Source organism: Podarcis raffonei, chromosome 2 (assembly GCF_027172205.1).
Source record: "Podarcis raffonei isolate rPodRaf1 chromosome 2, rPodRaf1.pri, whole genome shotgun sequence".
Taxonomy (NCBI): domain Eukaryota; kingdom Metazoa; phylum Chordata; class Lepidosauria; order Squamata; family Lacertidae; genus Podarcis; species Podarcis raffonei.
In genome coordinates, this window is record NC_070603.1 from 122,500,218 (window position 1) to 122,523,289 (window position 23,072).

Below are 23,072 nucleotides of genomic sequence, written 5' to 3' on the forward strand. Positions count from 1 at the left end.
CGCCGGGCGGCAGGCTGCTATCCGCAGCGTGGGGAGCCTTGCGGGGAACTCCTGCAAGGCTCCCCACGCTGCGGATGTGTTCCCGAAGCGCCGGGCGCTCTGCTTTCAGGGCGCCCGACACTCTGGGAAGCAGGCTGCTATCCGCAGCGTGGGGAGCCTTGCGGGAACTCCTGCAAGGCTCCCCACGCTGCGGATGTGTTCCCGAAGCGCCGGGCGCTCTGCTTTCAGGGCGCCCGACGCTCCGGGAAGCAGGCTGCTATCCGCAGCGTGGGGACCCTTGCGGGGAACTCCTTCAAGGCTCCCCACGCTGCGGATGTGTTCCCGAAGCGCCGGGTCTCCCACGGCTAGCGGATGGCTTCCTGAAGCCTGGAGAGTGAGAGGGGTCGGTGCGCACCGACCCCTCTCACTCTCCAGGCTTCAGTGAAAGCCTGCATTCGCTCCATAGGACGCACACACATTTTCCCTTGCTTTTTAGGAGGGAAAAAGTGCGTCCTATGGTGCGAAAAATATGGTAATTTGTTGGGATTCCTGCTGGGTGCATTCTTTCGTGGAAGGTAACTCCTGTCCCTGAAGCGCTTTTCCCATTTCATACAGTTATAGGTTTCCTTCTCTTTGTGGGTCCTTTGAGGAAGAGAAAGAGGAGTACTTTCTACAGTAGGGGCTGTACCCTCAAGAAAACTCCACACTGGGCATTCTTTGATGTAAAGGAAGGACATTGCTAACACTAAACTCTTTCTTCACTCTACATTCAAATGTGTTTACTGGTTGTGAAAATCAGACGCTGGACTAAATAGACTATGGGCCTGATCCACCAAGACACTTCTTTATGTGCTCATTATCCTCTGTGTGTCTTCTTCGATTTGAAGGAAGGCTACTGCTCACACTAAGCCTTCCACATTCTCTGCACGTAAAAGCTTTCCCCACCCAGAAAGCTGTGTCCCGTGATGGAAAGTAAGCTGAGCTTACAGAAGCTTTTTCCCACGTCCAACACATCTAAATGGTTCCTTCTGTGTGTTTTTTGTGGTGTAAAGTAAGGCTTTTCTTCTTTGCGAAGCTCCTCCCACATTCTGCACATTTAAACGGTTTCTCCCCAGTGTGTGTTCTGCTATGAGAATTGAGGTTGCTGCTGTTACAAAACCTCTTCCCACACTCCCTGCACTCAAAGGGTTTCTCCCCTGTGTGGGTCCTGCGATGGGAAGCAAGGTTAATGAGCTGCCTGAAGCTCTTCCCACAGTCCAGGCATTTAAATGGCTTTTCCCCGGTGTGGATTCTATAATGTAGAGTAAGGCGGCTGGGCTGTTGGAAGCTCTTTCCGCACTCTGTGCATTTAAAGGGTTTCTCCCCTGTGTGGGTTCTCTGATGTTGAGCAAGGCCGCTACTATCAGTGAAGCTCTTCCCGCATTCCATGCATTTAAAGGGTTTCTCCCCGGTGTGTATTCTCTGATGGGAAGTAAGGTTAACCAGCTGGCTGAAGTTCTTCCCGCATTCCATGCATTTGAATGGCTTCTCCCCGGTGTGCGTTCTGTAGTGTATAGTAAGGTGGTTGGGCTGCTTGAAACCCTTTCCACACTCTGTACATTTAAATGGTTTCTCCCCTGTGTGGGTTCTCTGATGTTGAGTAAGGCCGCTGCTGTCGCCAAAGCACTTCCCACATTCCATGCATTTAAATAGCTTCTCCTCTGTGTGGATAATGCTATGTGAAGTCAGATTAATGAGCTGATTGAAGGTCCGTCCACACTCAAAGCACTTAAATGGCTTCTCTCTTGTGTGTGTTCTCTGATGCAAAGTAAGTTGCGTGTTCCTACTGAAGGTTTTCCCACATTCCGTGCATTTAAATGGTTTCTCCCTAGTGTGCGTTCTCGTATGCGTAAGGAGGGTACTGCTCTCACGGAAACTCTTTCCACACTCCATGCATTTAAACGGTTTCAGGCCGGTGTGGCTTCTTAGATGTTTAAGAAGGCTGCAGCTGGAGCTCAGGCTCTTTCCACACTCCGTGCACTTAAATGGCTTCTCCCCCGTGTGGATTCTATAATGTAGAGTAAGGCGGCTGGGCTGTTGGAAGCGCTTTCCGCACTCTGTGCATTTAAAGGGTTTCTCCCCTGTGTGGGTTCTCTGATGTTGAGCAAGGCCGCTACTATCAGTGAAGCTCTTCCCGCATTCCATGCATTTAAAGGGTTTCTCCCCGGTGTGTATTCTCTGATGGGAAGTAAGGTTAACCAGCTGGCTGAAGTTCTTCCCGCATTCCATGCATTTGAATGGCTTCTCCCCGGTGTGCGTTCTGTAGTGTATAGTAAGGTGGTTGGGCTGCTTGAAACCCTTTCCACACTCTGTACATTTAAATGGTTTCTCCCCTGTGTGGGTTCTCTGATGTTGAGTAAGGCCGCTGCTGTCGCCAAAGCACTTCCCACATTCCATGCATTTAAATAGCTTCTCCTCTGTGTGGATAATGCTATGTGAAGTCAGATTAATGAGCTGATTGAAGGTCCGTCCACACTCAGTGCACTTAAATGGCTTCTCCCCCGTGTGGCTTCTGCAATGCCTATTTAACTTTGACTCGTATCTAAATATCTTCCCACACACAGGGCATATTTTCTGGCTGTTTCCTTGTCCATCTTCCTGCAGGATTTGGGGTTCACGGGCATTAACCTCCAGAGACGGTGAGGATTTCTCTTCTCCGTGCTTCTTAAGTTCACTTTCATCTGCAACCATCTCTTTTCCTTCTTCAGCTGCAGGAGTTTCTGACGACAGCATAGAATTCCCATTATTCTGCCCATCATCTGGGGTGGGGGTTGAGAAAAAGGAAAGTTTTTTGAATTTCCAGCAGAAAACAAAGGATTTCAAATTTTGTGTATATGGGTGCATTATTTAATGTTATTTGCAGACACCAAATGCTGGGTTTGCCTTCTGAATATGCTGCCCTCCAGGAGGACAATATAAACTCCAGCCAGGCCAATATCCCACTTCACCTCAGCAGGCACAGGTGTGTCTTTTCCCTTGTCTTCAGATCCCTCTGCAGCAGAGGTTTTCAACCTTTTTTGGGCCCAAGGCTCCCTCAACCAACTGCAATCATTCTGCAGCACCCCTGTGGGGCTCAGGAGCCCAGTTACGCCACCCCTTGCCTGCAGAGCTGGCAGCCTCTCATCCTTTTTTGAACACCCTTGTGGAGTGTTCCCTCAGCCTCCTCTCCTTGGGAGACCTCTGGGCAGCTGCTGTTGCCTGGCCAGGTCTCTGAGCTGCCCCACCTCCTTGCACTGCTCCTCACACTGCCCCACAGGGGCCTGGGAAGCACCCTCTGGCCAGCCCCAGAGGACCATTCACCTGGCGAGGTGGTGGCCAGGGCTGCTGCCACAAACAGCTGTGCAAGCCTTTGGGACACAGAGACGCAAGAGGGCATCCGAGGAGGGAGGGAAGGAAAGAAGGACAGAGGCCAATGTTGGCCAAGGCACCCTTGAGCATCATTCAGGGCACCCCAGGGTGCCACAGCACACTGGTTGAAAACCACCCTCTGCAGGGTTTCAGATGGGAACACTGTTGATTGCAAGGACAGGACTGAACCTTCGGATTTCTACATCCAAAGACTGTGTTCCTGTTGAATGGTTTCTTTAAATTTTAGGTTTCATTATTGTTTCACAAGATGTGTACAGTGGAACCTCGGGTTACATACCCTTCAGGTTACATACGCTTCAGGTTACAGACTCCGCTAACCCAGAAATCGTGCTTCAGGTTAAGAACTTTGCTTCAGGATGAGAACAGAAATTGTGCTCCGGCAGCAGGAGGCCCCATTAGCTAAAGTGGTGCTTCAGGTTAAGAACAGTTTCAGGTTAAGAATGGACCTCCGGAACGAATTAAGTACTTAACCCGAGGTACCACTGTATATCTTTAAGGGCGGGAGCAAATAACATGACCTAGTTTTACAGCTGTGAAGCAGTATAGCAGCTGCTGTTAAGTTCTGTTAATTAAGCTCTTGGGTACAGTATCTTAAGAGCAGCATGAAGCTCTCTCAGTACCCTGGTGGATTGGTTACACTTATTGATATAATGTAATTTAGTGTAAAATGAGTTTTTGTTTTTGTTATTAAACCAAGCAAAGGTTACTTGGTGTGGTCTCCCCAGCACGCCTTCTTCAGCCCAACTAATCTGCGAAAAAGCTAACAGTTCTAACACTGATCTCTGGGTTCTCCACCAACAACACCAAGGATAGCTGTCAACCTTTCCCTTTTCTTGCAAGGAATCCTATTCGGAATAAGGGAATTTCCCTTTAAAAAAGGGAAACGTTGACAGCTATGCCACCAAGGCAGGGTTGGCCCAAGGTCAATGCAACCCAGGTTTGTGTTATTCCCACTATAACCTTCCCCACTATGGGTTAAAAAAAATCTGTACCTGCCATTCTCTCTCCTTCCTTAGAGACTTGGCAAACTGGTTCTTTCCCTTCCAACGAAGACATCAAGTCCACTGGGAGAATTTCTTTCCAAGGCTAGATCTTTCTGGGAACAAAATATCCAGGGATCTTCTTAATCTGTATATGAAGAGGGATCGAGAAATGGAGGCACAGGTATGGTAAAAAATCGTGCTAGGCAGACTGTTCCCCCAACCTCAAAAAAAGAAACTCATCTGGATTAAGCGATGCAAATTATGAACCTGAACATGTGTGAATTTGGAAAAGAGAATCTTCCTTTTCCAACGGAAGACAACAGTGTTGTTGTTGTTCTTCAAGAGTTTCTGTCCCCTATTAGGCATGCCATGAGCCTTGACAGTGATTCTGAGTCCAGTACAGTGGTACCTCGGGTTAAGTACTTACCATATTTTTCGCTCTATAGAACGCACTTTTCCCCCTCCAAAAATGAAGGGGAAATGTGTGTGCGTCCTATGGAGCGAATGCAGGGGGGAGGCAGACAGGGAAAGCCCCCAAAAGTCGCACACAAGCTCCGTGCGGCTCTTGCGGGCTTTTCCTCAGGAGGGACAAGGGACTGACGCGGCCAGTCAGTCCCTTCTCCCTCCTCGTAGAAAAGCCCACAGGAGCCGCGTGCTCCTTAAAGGCTGTGGGCTTTTGCGGGAGGTGGGGGTATTGCCATAGCCCTGCGACCCTCTCCCGGCTGGAGAGGTGGCGCGCGGCTATGGCAGCAGCCTCTCCGCTGCGCACCTTTCCGCTGCTCCCCGACCTGCTCTTTGGGGCTGGTGGTGGGCTTCCCCCCACCAGCCCCAAAGAGCAGGTCGAAAGGAACCTGAAGCCTGGAGAGCGAGAGGGGTCGGTGTGCACCGACCCCTCTCGCTCTCCAGGCTTCCAAGGTAGCCGCCTGAACGCACCTTGAACGGCACCTTGTTTTAGAAGGGGGAAACAGGGGGGGGGGGATTCTCCCCTCTCTGCGCAGTGCCTCCTGCCGCTTCGCTGAAGGGGCACTGGGCAGAGAGGGGGAGATTTTTTTTTCTTGTTCTCCCCCCTCTAAAACAAGGTGCGTCCTATTGTCCGGTGCGTCCTATAGAGCGAAAAATACGGTAGTTCGTTCCAGAAGTCCGTTCTTAACCTGAAACTGTTCTTAACCTGAAGTACCACTTTAGCTAATGGGGCCTCCCGCTGCCACCACGCGATTTCTGTTCTCATCCTGAAGCAAAGTTCTTAACCTGAAGCACTATTTCTGGGTTAGCGGAGTCTGTAACCTGAAGCATATGTAACCTGAGGTACCACTGTACTTGTACATAGGATGCAACTGCTCCCAGCACTGCTCATAAACTGCACTAGGACGCTGCATTAGGGGTTCTGGACTAATAGGCAGCTCCAATGATAAAATTCTCTCTCTGCACATCATTCCCACTGATGAGAAGATGCAGACTGAGACTTACTGGCTAGAGAGGCACCTTAGCTGGGCCTTGGGAGTACCTGCCATCACCTGCTCCTGATTTCTCTTTTTGAGATTTATTTATTTATTTATTTATTTATTTATTTATGTATGTATGTTGCATCATTAAACATTATCATATTACATCACGAGGCTTATTATAATATACGGTAACTTTCAGCATGTATACAAAGTTTATACGGTGGTACCTCGGATTAAGAACTTAATTCGTTCCGGAGGTCCGTTCTTAACCTGAAATTGTTCTTAATCTGAAGCACCACTTTAACTAATGCGGCCTCCGGCTGCCGCCGCACGATTTCTGTTCTCATCCTGAAGCAAAGTTCTTAACCCGAAGTAATATTTCTGGGTTAGCGGAGTCTGTAACCTGAAGCATATGTAACCCGAGGTACCACTGTATACAAAGTTTATTTTAAAAGTAACCCATGGATCAAGACCATAAGGGGAGGGAAACATAAGGGTCAGACCGAGTCCAAACCAAAGGCCGGGCGGAACAGCTGTCTTGCAGGCCCTGCAGAAAGGTATCAAGTGCCGCAGGGCCCTAGTCTCTTGGGACAGAGCGTTCCACCAAGTCGGGGCCAGTACTGAAAAGGCCCTGGCCCTAGTTGCAACCAATCTAACCACCTTGCAACCTGGGACCTCCAAAATGTTGTATTTTGTGGACCTTAAGGTCCTCCACGGGACATACCAGGAGCGATGGAAAGAAGATAAAGTCCCTACCAGAGAAGATCAAAAGATCAAGTTGATGGATTATGCCGAAATGGCTAAAATGACTGGAAGACTCAGAAATCAGGAAGACCAAAATGTTAATAAGGAATGGGGGAAATTTATCTTAAAAACCATTTAAAGCAGTTAAAATCGTTAGTAGGATTGGTATAACACTTGTAGTTTAATGGACACAATGGAGAGGTAAAATATTTGGATTATTATAAAATATGCAGGAGGAAAGGACTACCAATAGGACCTACAAAGGGGAGAAAGGAAGTCCAGAAGAGTCTTTGGAATCTTGTTTCTCTGTTGTATATGTGACTGTAAAATTTTAATCTGAGAAACCAAATAAATAAATTTATATATTTAAAAAATGAAATTACAGGCTAACTGATATACTGGGAACATTGCGAGAAAGTTTGGCTGAAGACAGATAGCAAGGATTTAGAAGAGCATATCTGTTCTTATGAGGGATAAGTATTCAGAACCTGTCTTTCAAAACAGATCAAGAATGATTTAGAGTTCAGGGTGAGCAATGAGAACACGTGAGCTGTGGCTGCACAATTGCTCAGGGCGGCTAAAACAAAAAGGGAGACAGAGAAGTTCGAAGAGGATCTGTCGGAAATGATCCTTCATCATTTTGTGTATTTTAAAGCTGAAACGTGGTCAACCCAGCAGGATTTTCTTGTGTTTCCTGCTCCATCCTCCCAGTTCCAAGGGGAGGTGATAACAGCCTTCCACCAAATCACTACTAGGCCCTATAACTAGGTCAGCAAAGACCAAGGGGGGGGGGGAATCATATTCAGCACTCAAGACTGAAGGAGGAACCCAGGCCGCCTGCTCTGCCTGCCCCAATCCTCCTTCCCTTACCTGAGCTCGCTGCTTGGATATACTGACTTCTTTAAAACAAATTTTTTTTTTCCTTCCAGTAGCACCTTAAAGACCAACTAAGTTAGTTCTTGGTATGAGCTTTCGTGTGCATGCACACTTATTCAGATACACTGAAACAGAAGTTGCCAGATCCTTCTATATAGTGAGAAGGTGGGGAGGGGTATTACTCAGAAGGGTGGTGGGAATGGGTGATTGGCAGATAGCTGTGATGAGCCTGTTGACGACTCTTAACGACTGCAATAGGTCTTACAGGAAAAAGCAAGGGGTGAGAAGGTGAAAAATGGCTTTGTCATGTATAATGAGATAAGAATCCAATGTCTTTGTTCAGACCAGGTCTCTCCATGGTTTTAAGTTTGGTAAAAAAAATTTTTTTTTTTGTTTTGACTATGGCAGACCAACACGGCTACCTTTCTGTAACTGACTTCTTAAATTTGGTGCATTAAGAAATATATAGTATATATAGTGGTAGTGTTGTACTGTATTCTTTATGCAAATTGATTTCCTCTGGAGTTAAAGATCTGATTGGGACAAACCTTGTTATGCTGTGCTCGTATTCTGCACAATTTGTATACGGTGTCTGTTTGATAAATGTGTGGTTTGCTATGCCTAATAAAGGATATTTGATTTATGTTAATCCACCCCAGCAAGGCTGCTTCCCCCATAGCGGGTTCCTCCCTCTCTCTGGGCTGCATGTTCCCCCTTTCCCCTTTTTTTCAGAGCTGGGGGAGGGGGAGGTTTTAAAAGGGGGTCTTGCATTGGCGATCCTGCAGCACTTTGGGCCGCACGACGCGAGCGCGCAGCACGGATCAGCCACGACCCCACCCCGTGCATTTCCCGGGGAAAAGTGCTCCGCGTGGGAGGCGCGTTTCCCCTTCATTCTCCCTCGTGCAAATCCTCCTTGGGGTCCCTCCCCGTCTTGCCTCTCACTCCCCCACAAAAGCCTCACCTCGTCGCCTCCTCGCTGCCTCTCGCCTCCGCAGGAGCGTTTCCCTCCGCGGAAGAGGGGGCAGGGCGCTTCTGCAACGCCCCCAGCGCCGCCGCCGCCTTTCGATTGCAACTTCCTGCTTCCCTGGGAAACAGAGCCCGGCCGGGTCAGTCGTCCAGGAGAGGACCGAGTCCCCCCTCCCTCCCTCTCTCTGCAACCCTTGCGCCCCCCCCCCTTGCGTACTACTTGCAATGCAACTTCCGCGCTCCATGCGCTTTCATAGAATCTGTCGAGCTGGAAGGGAGCCGAGGGTCATCTAGTCCCACCCGCTGCAATGCAGTGATACGCCGCTGCCCCCTGCAAGGGATCGAACCTGCAACCTTGGCCTTATCAGCGCCGTGCTCTTAAACTGAGCCATCCGGGCTCCCCTTTCCCCCACCTTCTTGCGCGCCTGAACCTGTCCGCGTTTTGCATTCTAACACTTGCAAGCTCCATCCTCCGGCAGTTCCATGACGCCGGCTGCGCTTCCTTTCAGGCCAATACTTGGCAGCCATAAACTCGCACCGTGTCCAATATCCTATAAAAAGCATTAATTGGAATACCTTGCAACATTTCATCAAAGAAAATTGAGACGCCCTATTCCATAATAATAATAATAATAGTAATAATTTTATTATTTATACCCTTCCCATCTGACTGGGCTGCCCCAGTCACCTTGGATAAAAATATAATAAAACATATTTTAAAAAACTTCCCTTCAGATGTCTTCTGAAGTTGTAGAGTTACTTATCTCCTTGGCTTGGGGGGTGTCTAATAAAAATAAAAATAAATTATACCCTGCCCATCTGGCTGGGCTTCCCCAGCCACTCTGGGCAGCTTCCAAAAAAATATTAATACGTCAAACATTAAAAGCTTCCCTAAACTGGGCTGCCTTCGGATGTCTTCTAAAAGTCTGGTAGTTTTTCTTCTCTTTGACATCTGGTGGGAGGGCGTTCAACAGGGCGGGTGCCACCACCGAGAAGGCCCTCTGCCTGGTTCCCAGTAAGTTAGCTTCTTGCAGTGAGGGAACCACCAGAAGGCACTCGGCGCTGGACCTCAGTGTCCGGGCAGAATGATGGGGGTGGAGATGCTCCTTCAGGTATACTGGGCCGAGGCCGTTTAAGGCTTTAAAGGTCAACACCAACACTTTGAATTGTGCTCAGAAACGTACAGGGAGCCAATGTAGGTCTTTCAATGTAACTTCATACATTATTGTTGTTGTTGTTGTTTAGTCGTTTAGTTGTGTCCGACTCTTCGTGACCCCCTGGACCAGAGCACGCCAGGCACTCCTGTCTTCCACTGCTTCCCGCAGTTTGGTCAGACTCATGCTGGTAGCTTCCCCTCCCCATCCAGCTTGGTTTCCCTAGCCACTAGGGAACCCGAACCCTATGGAAATAGGGATGTCAAGGTTGCAGGTTCGATCCCCGCACGGGACAGCTGCGTGGTCCTGCATCTTTCCTCAGGGCCTGCAAGACAGAGCTGTTCCACCTGGCCTTTGGTTTGGACTCACTTGGACCCTTATGTCTTCCCTCCCCATACGGTTTCAATTTATGGGCTACTTTTAAAATGAGGCTGCTTTTTAAATTGCATTTTAACCTGTATTTTAAATTGGTCCTTCCCCCCATTATGTTTCTATTGTAATTTTACCGGTGTTAGCCGCCCTGAGCCTGGTTCTGGCTGGGGAGGGTGGGGTATAATAAAATGCATCATCATCATCACAGGGGGTTGGACTAGATGACCCTCGGGTCCCTTCCGACTCTACGATTCTATGATTCTATAAAGTCAAGAAACTGGGGCAGCTTCTGTAAATCCGGGACCGTCCCTGGAAAATAGGGACACTTTGCACGACCCGCTAACAAAGATTAATTCAAAACAGCAAGTGAATTTCACACTTGTGCAAAACCCAATCCAAACGATTTAGTTTAACTCGGCAGAAACGGTGGTCCAACTTTTCCAAGCTAGATAAGTCACAACTGTAGCAGGAACCCCCCCACCCCAATCATTCTGTTTGTACAAACTTCACACACACACACACACTCACACACTACATACGCCACATTTCTGTTATAAATTCATAGAAAATCAACCATACATCGGATTTGCACTGTTCCATTTTATTTTACTCCATATGACAAGAACTATCAAAGGGGGGTGGCTTGGTCCTGGTAAGCCATAATCCCTTCACCGTCTCAGCACATCCACAGGAGCCCTGCCCAGTTGCTATGCCAACCCTGATGATCCCAGACAGAAGACAATCAAGATCACAAAGAAGTTGCATATGGGAGTGGATTCAGCATGGACTGAAACAAAGGACAATGATCAGATCTTCCCTCTGGGGGCAGGAAACTGCAAACCCCCCTTTGTCTCCTGGAAGTGACTCATGGGGAGGGGGGAAAGGAGGAACCAGCCAGGTGACAAGGCACTCAGGTTACCACCAACTCCTCCCTCAACCCCTCCTTTCTGTAATGTATGCATGATGTTTCTGGGGGTGGGCTTGACCTAGAGGAGGGGAATTTCAAAAAGTTTTTATAAGACCTTGCACACTATTTTTCTGGGTCTTTCCTCTCTCTTGCAAGTGAGGGGAACACCCTGTTGCAACAGTTCAATAAAGACCAAGCCTACAGGCTGCTGTTTTGCTCCAACTTATCCTGGTTGGTGTCTTTACTTTTTGTCCAAGGGAGCCCTCGGATTTTTCCGGTAACACTACTAAGCAGCGGTGGGAAATCTTAAGGCTTGCACGAGGGGAGGTGTTCCTGAAACTCAGTCCTCTTCCTGGGCCAAGGAAATGAGCTCTGGTTCGTAGAGAGGCAGGAAGTTGCACATAGAAAGGAGGGGGGAGGGAAGACAGTATTGGGGGGGGGGAGAGAGGTACCCCGCTCACAGCCTGGGAGGAGAAACAGGTTTGGTTAAGGAGGAGGCTGCAGAGGAGGAAAAAGGTGCAATAATTGGGGGTGATGGAGGAAATGTTGCTTTTTTTGCAGAGGAGGGGATGAGATAAAACCTGCAACTTAGGCAGGGGGAAAGGATGCTTTCCTAGCGAGCAAGGATACAAATTGTGTGGGGATTGGGCCCCACTGGCTGTTACGGAAATCCGGAGGGGGGCACATCTGTAAAGTTGTTAGATGTTACAAATATTATGCATAAATGTATCCTTTCGACTTGGCAGCTCAGGGAAGTTACCTAGCTTTAACCGTCATATAAAATCAACTCCTTTGCCAGTTTTCTCCATTTCAGCACTATTTTGCCCTTGGAAAAAATGACGCTTTTCCCCAAGCACACCTCCTACCCCAGGAAGTGCCCAGAGGTGACAATTGCTGAGCTGGTTGTTGGCCAAGGAAAGCCTAATCCCATCACTATAACTTGCCAAGGGGTCCAGACATGCAAAGGAAGTTATGTTGTACTTTGGGTGGTGGGACTTCAGAGGTGTTTGCCTTTGCTCATCTTATACCTTGGTCTTGTGCTGACATGTCTGCTTATGCGAATCTTCTACCAAGGACTTGTCTGGACATGTTTGCCAAGGTTAAATTAATGTAACCCCTGTCTGGGTAAAGGTAAAGGGACCCCTGACCTGGTGGAATGCTCTGTCCCATGAGACTAAGGCCCTTCAGGATTTAACTTCCTTCTGTCGGGCCTGTAAGACAGAGCTATTCCGCCTGGCCTTTAATTTGAATTCAGCCTGATCTTTTATTTCCCTTCCCTTCCCCTTTTATAAAGATCATCCGCTCTGACACCCCACAGCTAATTCTCCCCACGCTGCGGATGTGTTCCCGAAGCGCCGGGCGCTCTGCTTTCAGGGCGCCCGACGCTCCGGGAAGCAGGCTGCTATCCGCAGCCTAGACACGGCTAGCGGAGCGCTAATCCCGAAGCTTGGGGCGTTCGCAGCTCAGCGCGCCCCAAGCTTCTGGGTGCCGGCAAGGTCTAGACGGCTAGCGGAGACCTTGCCGGCACCCAGAAGCTTGGGGCGCGCTGAGCTCCGCAAGCCCCAAGCTTCGGGATTAATGCAGCGCTCCGCTAGCCGTGGGAGAGCTGGGTCTCCCACGGCTAGCGGATGGCTTCCTGAAGCCTGGAGAGCGAGAGGGGTCGGTGCGCACCGACCCCTCTCACTCTCCAGGCTTCAGCGAAAGCCTGCATTCGCTCCATAGGACGCACACACATTTTCCCTTGCTTTTTAGGAGGGAAAAAGTGCGTCCTATGGTGCGAAAAATACGGTAATTTGTTGGGATTCCTGCTGGGTGCATTCTTTCGTGGAAGGTAACTCCTGTCCCTGAAGCGCTTTCCCCATTTCATACAGTTATAGGTTTCCTTCTCTTTGTGGGTCCTTTGAGGAAGAGAAAGAGGAGTACTTTCTACAGGAAGGCCTGGACCCTCAAGAAAACTCCACACTGGGCATTCTTTGATGTAAAGGAAGGACATTGCTAACACTAAACTCTTTCTTCACTCTACATTCAAATGTGTTTACTGGTTGTGAAAATCAGACGCTGGACTAAATAGACTATGGGCCTGATCCGCCAAGACACTTTTTATGTGCTCATTATCCTCTGTGTGTCTTCTTCGATTTAAAGGAAGGCTACTGCTCACACTAAGCCTTCCACATTCTCTGCACGTAAAAGCTTTCCCCACCCAGAAAGCTGTGTCCCGTGATGGAAAGTAAGCTGAGCTTACAGAAGCTTTTTCCCACGTCCAACACATCTAAATGGTTCCTTCTGTGTGTTTTTTGTGGTGTAAAGTAAGGCTTTTCTTCTTTGCGAAGCTCCTCCCACATTCTGCACATTTAAACGGTTTCTCCCCAGTGTGTGTTCTGCTATGAGAATTGAGGTTGCTGCTGTTACAAAACCTCTTCCCACACTCCCTGCACTCAAAGGGTTTCTCCCCTGTGTGGGTCCTGCGATGGGAAGCGAGGTTAATGAGCTGCCTGAAGCTCTTTCCACACTCCGTGCACTTAAATGGCTTCTCCCCCGTGTGGATTCTATAATGTAGAGTAAGGCGGCTGGGCTGTTGGAAGCGCTTTCCGCACTCTGTGCATTTAAAGGGTTTCTCCCCTGTGTGGGTTCTCTGATGTTGAGCAAGGCCGCTACTATCAGTGAAGCTCTTCCCGCATTCCATGCATTTAAAGGGTTTCTCCCCGGTGTGTATTCTCTGATGGGAAGTAAGGTTAACCAGCTGGCTGAAGTTCTTCCCGCATTCCATGCATTTGAATGGCTTCTCCCCGGTGTGCGTTCTGTAGTGTATAGTAAGGTGGTTGGGCTGCTTGAAACCCTTTCCACACTCTGTACATTTAAATGGTTTCTCCCCTGTGTGGGTTCTCTGATGTTGAGTAAGGCCGCTGCTGTCGCCAAAGCACTTCCCACATTCCATGCATTTAAATAGCTTCTCCTCTGTGTGGATAATGCTATGTGAAGTCAGATTAATGAGCTGATTGAAGGTCCGTCCACACTCAAAGCACTTAAATGGCTTCTCCCTTGTGTGTGTTCTCTGATGCAAAGTAAGTTGCATGTTCCTACTGAAGGTTTTCCCACATTCCGTGCATTTAAATGGTTTCTCCCCAGTGTGCGTTCTCGTATGCGTAAGGAGGGTACTGCTCTCACAGAAACTCTTTCCACACTCCATGCATTTAAACGGTTTCAGGCCGGTGTGGCTTCTTAGATGTTTAAGAAGGCTGCAGCTGGAGCTCAGGCTCTTTCCACACTCAGTGCACTTAAATGGCTTCTCCCCCGTGTGGCTTCTGCAATGCCTATTTAACTTTGACTCGTATCTAAATATCTTCCCACACACAGGGCATATTTTCTGGCTGTTTCCTTGTCCATCTTCCTGCAGGATTTGGGGTTCACGGGCATTAACCTCCATAGGAGGTGAGGATTTCTCTTCTCCGTGCTTCTTAAGTTCACTTTCATCTGCAACCATCTCTTTTCCTTCTTCAGCTGCAGGAGTTTCTGACGACAGCATAGAATTCCCATTATTCTGCCCATCATCTGGGGTGGGGGTTGAGAAAAAGGAAACTTTTTTGAATTTCCAGCAGAAAACAAAGGATTTCAAATTTTGTGTATATGGGTGCATTATTTAATGTTATTTGCAGACACCAAATGCTGGGTTTGCCTTCTGAATATGCTGCCCTCCAGGAGGACAATATAAACTCCAGCCAGGCCAATATCCCACTTCACCTCAGCAGGCACAGGTGTGTCTTTTCCCTTGTCTTCAGATCCCTCTGCAGCAGAGGTTTTCAACCTTTTTTGGGCCCAAGGCTCCCTCAACCAACTGCAATCATTCTGCAGCACCCCTGTGGGGCTCAGGAGCCCAGTTACGCCACCCCTTGCCTGCAGAGCTGGCAGCCTCTCATCCTTTTTTGAACACCCTTGTGGAGTGTTCCCTCAGCCTCCTCTCCTTGGGAGACCTCTGGGCAGCTGCTGTTGCCTGGCCAGGTCTCTGAGCTGCCCCACCTCCTTGCACTGCCTCCTCACACTGCCCCACAGGGGCCTGGGAAGCACCCTCTGGCCAGCCCCAGAGGACCATTCACCTGGCAAGCTGGTAGCCAGGGCTGCTGCCACAAACAGCTGTGCAAGCCTTTGGGACACAGAGACGCAAGAGGGCATGCGAGGAGGGAGGGAAGGAAAGAAGGACAGAGGCCAATGTTGGCCAAGTCACCCTTGAGCATCATTCAGGGCACCCCAGGGTGCCACAGCACACTGGTTGAAAACCACCCTCTGCAGGGTTTCAGATGGGAACACTGTTGATTGCAAGGACAGGACTGAACCTTCGGATTTCTACATCCAAAGACTGTGTTCCTGTTGAATGGTTTCTTTAAATTTTAGGTTTCATTATTGTTTCACAAGATGTGTATATCTTTAAGGGCCTGAGCAAATAACATGACCTAGTTTTACAGCTGTGAAGCAGTATACAGTGGTACCTCTGGTTAAGTACTTAATTCATCCCAGAGGTCCGTTCTTAATCTGAAACTGTTCTTAACCTGAAGCACCAATTTGGCTAATGGGGCCTCCTGCTGCTGCTGCACCGCAGGAGCACGATTTCTGTTCTCATCCTGAAGCAAAGTTCTTAACCTGAAGCAGTATTTCTGGGTTAGCGGAGTCTGTAACCTGAAGTGTATGTAACCTGAAGCGTATGTAACCCAAGGTACCACTGTAGCAGGTGCTGTTAAGTTCTGTTAATTAAGCTCTTGGGTACAGTATCTTAAGAGCAGCATGAATCTCTCTCAGTACCCTGGTGGATTGGTTACACTTATTGATATAATGTAATTTAGTGTAAAATGAGTTGTTGTTTTTTGTTATTAAACCAAGCAAAAGTTACTTGGTGTGGTCTCCCCAGCACGCCTACTGCAGCCCAACTAATCTGCGAAAAAGCTAACAGTTCTAACACTGATCTCTGGGTTCTCCACCACCAACACCAAGCATAGCTGTCAACTTTTCTTGTGAGGAATCCTATTCGGAATAAGGGAATTTCCCTTTAAAAAAGGGAAACGTTGACAGCTATGCCATTAAGGCAGGGTTGGCCCAAGGTCAATGCAACCCAGGTTTGCAGGTTTGTGTTATTCCCACTATAACCTTCCCCATTATGGGTTTAAAAAATCTGTACCTGCCATTCTCTCTCCTTCCTTAGAGACTTGGCAAACTGGTTCTTTCCCTTCCAACGAAGACATCAAGTCCACTGGGAGAATTTCTTTCCAAGCTAGATCTTTCTGGGAACAAAATATCCAGGGATCTTCTTAATCTGTATATGAAGAGGGATCGAGAAATGGAGGCACAGGTAGGGTAAAAAATCGTGCTAGGCAGAATGCTCCCCCCCCTCAAAAAAAGAAATTCATCTGGATTAAGCGATGCAAATTATGAACCTGAACATGTGTGAATTTGAAAAAGAGAATCTTCCTTTTCCAACGGAAGACAACAATGTTGTTGTTGTTTTTCCAGAATTTCTGTCCCCCATTAGGCATGCCATGAGCCTTGACAGTGATTCTGAGTCCAGGACTTGTAGCTAGGACCCAGCTGCTCCCAGCACTGCTCATAAACTGCACTAGGAAGCTGCATTAGGGGTTCTGGACTAAAGGTAAAGGGATCCCTGACCATTAGGTCCAGTCATGGACGACTTTGGGGTTGCGGTGCTCATCTCGCTTTATTGGCCAAGGGAGCCGGCGTACAGCTTCCGGGTCATGTGGCCAGCATCACTAAGTCGCTTCTGGTGAACCAGAGCAGCGCACGGAAACGCCATTTACCTTCCCGCCGGAGCGGTACCTATTTATCTACTTGCACTTTCATGTGCTTTTGAACTGCTAGGTTGGCAGGAGCAGGGACCGAGCAACAGGAGCACACCCCGTCGTGGGGATTTGAACTGTCAACCTTCTGATCGGCAAGTCCTAGGCTCTGTGGTTTAACCCACAGCGCCACCCGCGTCCCTTCTGGACTAAAAGGCAGCTCTAATGATAAAATTCTCTCTCTGCACGTCATTCCCACTGATGAGAAGATGCAGAATGAGACTTACTGGCTAGAGAGCCAGGAGAGGTTCCTTAGCTGGGCCTTGGGAGTACCTGACATCACCTGCTCTTGATTTTTCTTTTTGAGTTTTAATTATTTATTAACGTTCTTATGTTACATCGGTAAACATTATCATATTACATCACGAGGCTTATTATAATATAATTTTCAGCATGTATACAATGTTTATACTGTATACAAAGTTTATTTTAAAAGTACTGTAGCCCATAGATCAAAACCATAAGGCAGGGGTCTGCAACCCGCGGCTCCAGAGCCGCATGTGGCTCTTTTACACCTTTGCCGCGGTACCGGGGTGGATACTAGCGAGGGGAGGAGGCGCATTGTGTGCCCCGACACTCCCCACTGTGGCGGGCGCTGTACTGGCTGTGACGTCGCATGGGGGCGGTGCGTGCGTTAGTCACGCACCGTCCCGACGTCACCTTCCCGCCCGCCCGCTACATTGTAAGGGGCATGTATGCTGGTCACTGTTTTGAAGGGGAGTGAAGAACACACACAAAAAAAAGGTAACTTGTTAATTTAACGTGTATTTCTATGAGGAGGAGTAATTCTGAGGGGTCAAACAAAGAAATAATAAAAAAGTGACAAAAAAGTTATGTTTATAATGACGAGTTTTGCGGCTCCCAGTTTTTTCTTCTTCGGAAACGGGTCCAAGTGGCTCTTTTTGTCTTAAAGGTTGCAGACCCCTGCCATAAGGGGATGGAAACATAAGGGTCAGACTGAGTCCAAACCAAAGGCCAGGCGGAACAGCTCTGTCTTGCAGGCCCTGCGGAGAGATGTCCCGTCCCGCAGGGCCCTAGTCTCTTGTGACACGAGCGTTCTACCAAGTCAGGGCCAGTACTGAAAAAGCCCTGGCCCTAGTTGCAACCAATCTAACCACCTTGCGACCTGGGACCTCCAAAATGTTGTCTTTTGTGGACCTTAAGGTCCTCCACGGGACATACCAGGAGCGATGGAAAGAAGATAAAGTCCCTAACAGAGAACATCAGCAGATCAAATTGATGGATTATGCCGAAATGGCTAAAATGACTGGAAGACTCAGAAATCAGGAAGACCAAAATGTTAATAAGGAATGGGGGAAATTTATAATTTCTCTTAAAAACCATTGAAAGTAGTTAAAATAGTTAGTAGGATTGGAAAAACACTTGTAGTTTCATGGTGAATTTTGGACACAATGGAGAGGTAAAATATTTGGATTATTATAAAATATGCAGGAGGAAAGGACTACCAATAGGACCTACAAAGTGGAGAAAGGAAGTCCAGAAGATTCTTTGGAATCTTGTTTCTCTGTTGTATATGTGACTGTAAAATTTTAATCTGAGAAACCAAATAAATAAATTTATATATTTAAAAAATGAAATTACAGGCTAACTGATATACTGGGAACATTGCGAGAAAGTTTGGCTGAAGACAGATAGCAAGGATTTAGAAGAGCATATCTGTTCTTATGAGGGATAAGTATTCAGAACCTGTCTTTCAAAACAGATCAAGAATGATTTAGAGTTCAGGGTGAGCAATGAGAACATGTGAGCTGTGGCTGCACAATTGCTCAGGGCGGCTAAAACAAAAAGGGAGACAGAGAAGTTCGAAGAGGATCTGTCGGAAATGATCCTTCATCATTTTGTGTATTTTAAAGCTGAAACGTGGTCAACCCAGCAGGATTTTCTTGTGTTTCCTGCTCCATCCTCCCAGCTCCAATGGGAGGTGATAACAGCCTTCCACCAAATCACTACTAGGCCCTATAACTAGGTCAGCAAAGACAAAAAAAAGAAGCATATTCAGCACTCAAGACTGAAGGAGGAACCCAGGCCGCCTGCTCTGCCTGCCCCAATCCTCCTTCCCTTACCTGAGCTCGCTGCTTGCAAATACTGACTTCTTCAAGTTGGTGCATTAAGAAATATATAGTATATATAGTGGTAGTGTTGTACTGTATTATTTATGCAAATTGATTTCCTCTGGAGTTAAAGATCTGACTGGGACAAACCCTGTTATGCTGAGCTCGTATTCTGCACAATTTGTATACGGTGTCTGTTTGATAAATGTGTGGTTTGCTATGCCTAATAAAGGATATTTGATTTATGTTAATCCACCCCAGCAAGGCTGCTTCCCCCATAGCGGGTTCCTCCCTCTCTCTGGGCTGCATGTTCCCCCTTTCCCCTTTTTTTCAGAGCTGGGGGAGGGGGAGGTTTTAAAAGGGGGTCTTGCATTGGCGATCCTGCAGCACTTTGGGCCGCACGACGCGAGCGCGCAGCACGGATCAGCCACGACCCCACCCCGTGCATTTCCCGGGGAAAAGTGCTCCGCGTGGGAGGCGCGTTTCCCCTTCATTCTCCCTCGTGCAAATCCTCCTTGGGGTCCCTCCCCGTCTTGCCTCTCACTCCCCCACAAAAGCCTCACCTCGTCGCCTCCTCGCTGCCTCTCGCCTCCGCAGGAGCGTTTCCCTCCGCGGAAGAGGGAGCAGGGCGCTTCTGCAACGCCCCCAGCGCCGCCGCCGCCTTTCGATTGCAACTTCCTGCTTCCCTGGGAAACAGAGCCCGGCCGGGTCAGTCGTCCAGCGGAGGACCGAGTCCCCCCTCCCTCCCTCTCTCTGCAACCCTTGCGCCCCCCCTTGCGTACTACTTGCAATGCAACTTCCGCGCTCCATGCGCTTTCATAGAATCTGTCGAGCTGGAAGGGAGCCGAGGGTCATCTAGTCCCACCCGCTGCAATGCAGTAATACGCCGCTGCCCCCTACAAGGGATCGAACCTGCAACCTTGGCCTTATCAGCGCCGTGCTCTTAAACTGAGCCATCCGGGCTCCCCTTTCCCCCACCTTCTTGCGCGCCTGAACCTGTCCGCGTTTTGCATTCTAACACTTGCAAGCTCCATCCTCCGGCAGTTCCATGACGCCGGCTGCGCTTCCTTTCAGGCCAATACTTGGCAGCCATAAACTCGCACCGTGTCCAATATCCTATAAAAAGCATTAATTGGAATACCTTGCAACATTTCATCAAAGAAAATTGAGACGCCCTATTCCATAATAATAATAATAATAGTAATAATTTTATTATTTATACCCTTCCCATCTGACTGGGCTGCCCCAGTCACCTTGGATAAAAATATAATAAAACATATTTTAAAAAACTTCCCTTCAGATGTCTTCTGAAGTTGTAGAGTTACTTATCTCCTTGGCTTGGGGGGTGTCTAATAAAAATAAAAATAAATTATACCCTGCCCATCTGGCTGGGCTTCCCCAGCCACTCTGGGCAGCTTCCAAAAAAATATTAATACGTCAAACATTAAAAGCTTCCCTAAACTGGGCTGCCTTCGGATGTCTTCTAAAAGTCTGGTAGTTTTTCTTCTCTTTGACATCTGGTGGGAGGGCGTTCAACAGGGCGGGTGCCACCACCGAGAAGGCCCTCTGCCTGGTTCCCAGTAAGTTAGCTTCTTGCAGTGAGGGAACCACCAGAAGGCACTTGGTGCTGGACCTCAGTGTCCAGGCAGAATGATGGGGGTGGAGATGCTCCTTCAGGTATACTGGGCCGAGGCCGTTTAGGGCTTTAAAGGTCAACACCAACACTTTGAATTGTGCTCAGAAACGTACAGGGAGCCAATGTAGGTCTTTCAATGTAACTTCATACATTATTGTTGTTGTTGTTGTTTAGTCGTTTAGTTGTGTCCGACTCTTCGTGACCCCCTGGACCAGAGCACGCCAGGCACTCCTGTCTTCCACTGCTTCCCGCAGTTTGGTCAGACTCATGCTGGTAGCTTCCCCTCCCCATCCAGCTTGGTTTCCCTAGCCACTAGGGAACCCGAACCCTATGGAAATAGGGATGTCAAGGTTGCAGGTTCGATCCCCGCACGGGACAGCTGCGTGGTCCTGCATCTTTCCTCAGGGCCTGCAAGACAGAGCTGTTCCACCTGGCCTTTGGTTTGGACTCAGTTGGACCCTTATGTCTTCCCTCCCCATACGGTTTCAATTTATGGGCTACTTTTAAAATGAGGCTGCTTTTTAAATTGCATTTTAACCTGTATTTTAAATTGGTCCTTCCCCCCATTATGTTTCTATTGTAATTTTACCGGTGTTAGCCGCCCTGAGCCTGGTTCTGGCTGGGGAGGGTGGGGTATAATAAAATGTATCATCATCATCACAGGGGGTTGGACTAGATGACCCTCGGGTCCCTTCCGACTCTACGATTCTATGATTCTATAAAGTCAAGAAACTGGGGCAGCTTCTGTAAATCCGGGACCTTCCCTGGAAAATAGGGACACTTTGCACAACCTGCTAACAAAGATAAATTCAAAACAGCAAGTGAATTGCACACTTGTGCAAAACCCAATCCAAACGATTTAGTTTAACTCGGCAGAAACGGTGGTCCAACTTTTCCAAGCTTGATAAGTCACAACTGTAGCAGGAACCCCCCCACCCCAATCATTCTGTTTGTACAAACTTCACACACACACACACTCACACACTACATACGCCACATTTCTGTTATAAATTCATAGAAAATCAACCATACATCAGATTTGCACTGTTCCATTTTATTTTACTCCATATGACAAGAACTATCAAAGGGGGGTGGCTTGGTCCTGGTCAGCCATAATCCCTTCACCGTCTCAGCACATCCACAGGAGCCCTGCCCAGTTGCTATGCCAACCCTGATGATCCCAGACAGAAGACCATCAAGATCACAAAGAAGTTGCATATGGGAGTGGATTCAGCATGGACTGAAACAAAGGACAATGATCAGATCTTCCCTCTGGGGGCAGGAAACTGCAAACTCCCCTTTGTCTCCTGGAAGTGACTCATGGGGAGGGGGGAAAGGAGGAACTAGCCAGGTGACAAGACACTCAGGTTACCACCAACTCCTCCCTCAACCCCTCCTTTCTGTAATGTATGCATGATGTTTCTGGGGGTGGGCTTGACTTAGAGGAGGGGAATTTCAAAAAGTTTTTATAAGACCTTGCACACTATTTTTCTGGTTCTTTCCTCTCTCTTGCAAGTGAGGGGAACACCCTGTTGCAACAGTTCAATAAAGGCTGCTGTTTTGCTCCAAGTTATCCTGGTTGGTGTCTTTACTTTTTGCCCAAGGGAGCCCTCGGATTTTTCCGGTAACACGCCCTATTCCATAATAATAATAATAGTAATAATTTTATTATTTATACCCTTCCCATCTGACTGGGCTGCCCCAGTCACCTTGGATAAAAATATAATAAAACATGAAACATTTTTTAAAAACTTCCCTTCAGATGTCTTCTGAAGTTGTAGAGTTACTTATCTCCTTGGCTTGGGGGGTGTCTAATAAAAATAAAAATAAAAATAAATTATACCCTGCCCATCTGGCTGGGCTTCCCCAGCCACTCTGGGCGGCTTCCAAAAAAATATTAATACGTCAAACATTAAAAGCTTCCCTAAACAGGGCTGCCTTCGGATGTCTTCTAAAAGTCTGGTAGTTGTTATTCTCTTTGACATCTGGTGGGAGGGCGTTCCACAGGGCGGGTGCCACCACCGAGAAGGCCCTCTGCCTGGTTCCCAGTAAGTTAGCTTCTTGCAGTGAGAGAACCACCAGAAGGCACTCTGCGCTGGACCTCAGTGTCCGGGCAGAATGATGGGGGTGGAGATGCTCCTTCAGGTATACTGGGCCGAGGCCGTTTAGGGCTTTAAAGGTCAACACCAACACTTTGAACTGTGCTCAGAAACGTACAGGGAGCCAATGTAGGTCTTTCAATGTAACTTCATACATTATTATTATTGTTGTTGTTGTTGTTGTTTAGTTGTGTCCGACTCTTCGTGACCCCCTGGACCAGAGCACGCCAGGCACTCCTGTCTTCCACTGCTTCCCGTAGTTTGCTCAGACTCATGCTGGTAGCTTCCCCTCCCCATCCAGCTTGGTTTCCCTAGCCACTAGGGAACCCGAACCCTATGGAAATAGGGATGTCAAGGTTGCAGGTTCGATCCCCGCACGGGACAGCTGCGTGGTCCTGCATCTTTCCTCAGGGCCTGCAAGACAGAGCTGTTCCACCTGGCCTTTGGTTTGGACTCAGTTGGACCCTTATGTCTTCCCTCCCCATACGGTTTCAATTTATGGGCTACTTTTAAAATGAGGCTGCTTTTTAAATTGCATTTTAACCTGTATTTTAAATTGGTCCTTCCCCCCATTATGTTTCTATTGTAATTTTA

General features: G+C 48.1%; 1 protein-coding gene across 1 annotated transcript; it reads right to left on the reverse strand.

Moving 5' to 3' along the window:
• Window positions 1-518: 518 nt before the first annotated feature.
• Window positions 519-20,201, reverse strand: LOC128408856 (zinc finger protein 420-like). The gene is made up of 4 exons (XM_053378876.1): window positions 19,307-20,201; window positions 13,113-14,383; window positions 8,397-8,586; window positions 519-2,777 (listed from the first exon to the last, which is right to left on the reverse strand). Exons 1-4 carry the CDS (start codon window positions 19,551-19,553, stop codon window positions 994-996), a joined length of 3,492 nt encoding a protein of 1,163 aa, XP_053234851.1. The 5' UTR covers window positions 19,554-20,201; the 3' UTR covers window positions 519-993.
• Window positions 20,202-23,072: the final 2,871 nt, after the last annotated feature.

Coding starts and splice junctions, on each gene's coding strand:
- LOC128408856 (XM_053378876.1), bottom strand. CDS start 19,553: ATGGAGCGCGGAAGTTGCATTGCAAGTAGTACGCAAGGGGGGGCGCAA. Junction 8,587..13,112: donor ACAAAAAACACACAGAAGGA/ACCATTTAGATG, acceptor CAAGGGTTGCAG/AGAGAGGGAGGGAGGGGGGA. Junction 2,778..8,396: donor GGCAGCGAGGAGGCGACGAG/GTGAGGCTTTTG, acceptor CCCCCACCCCAG/ATGATGGGCAGAATAATGGG.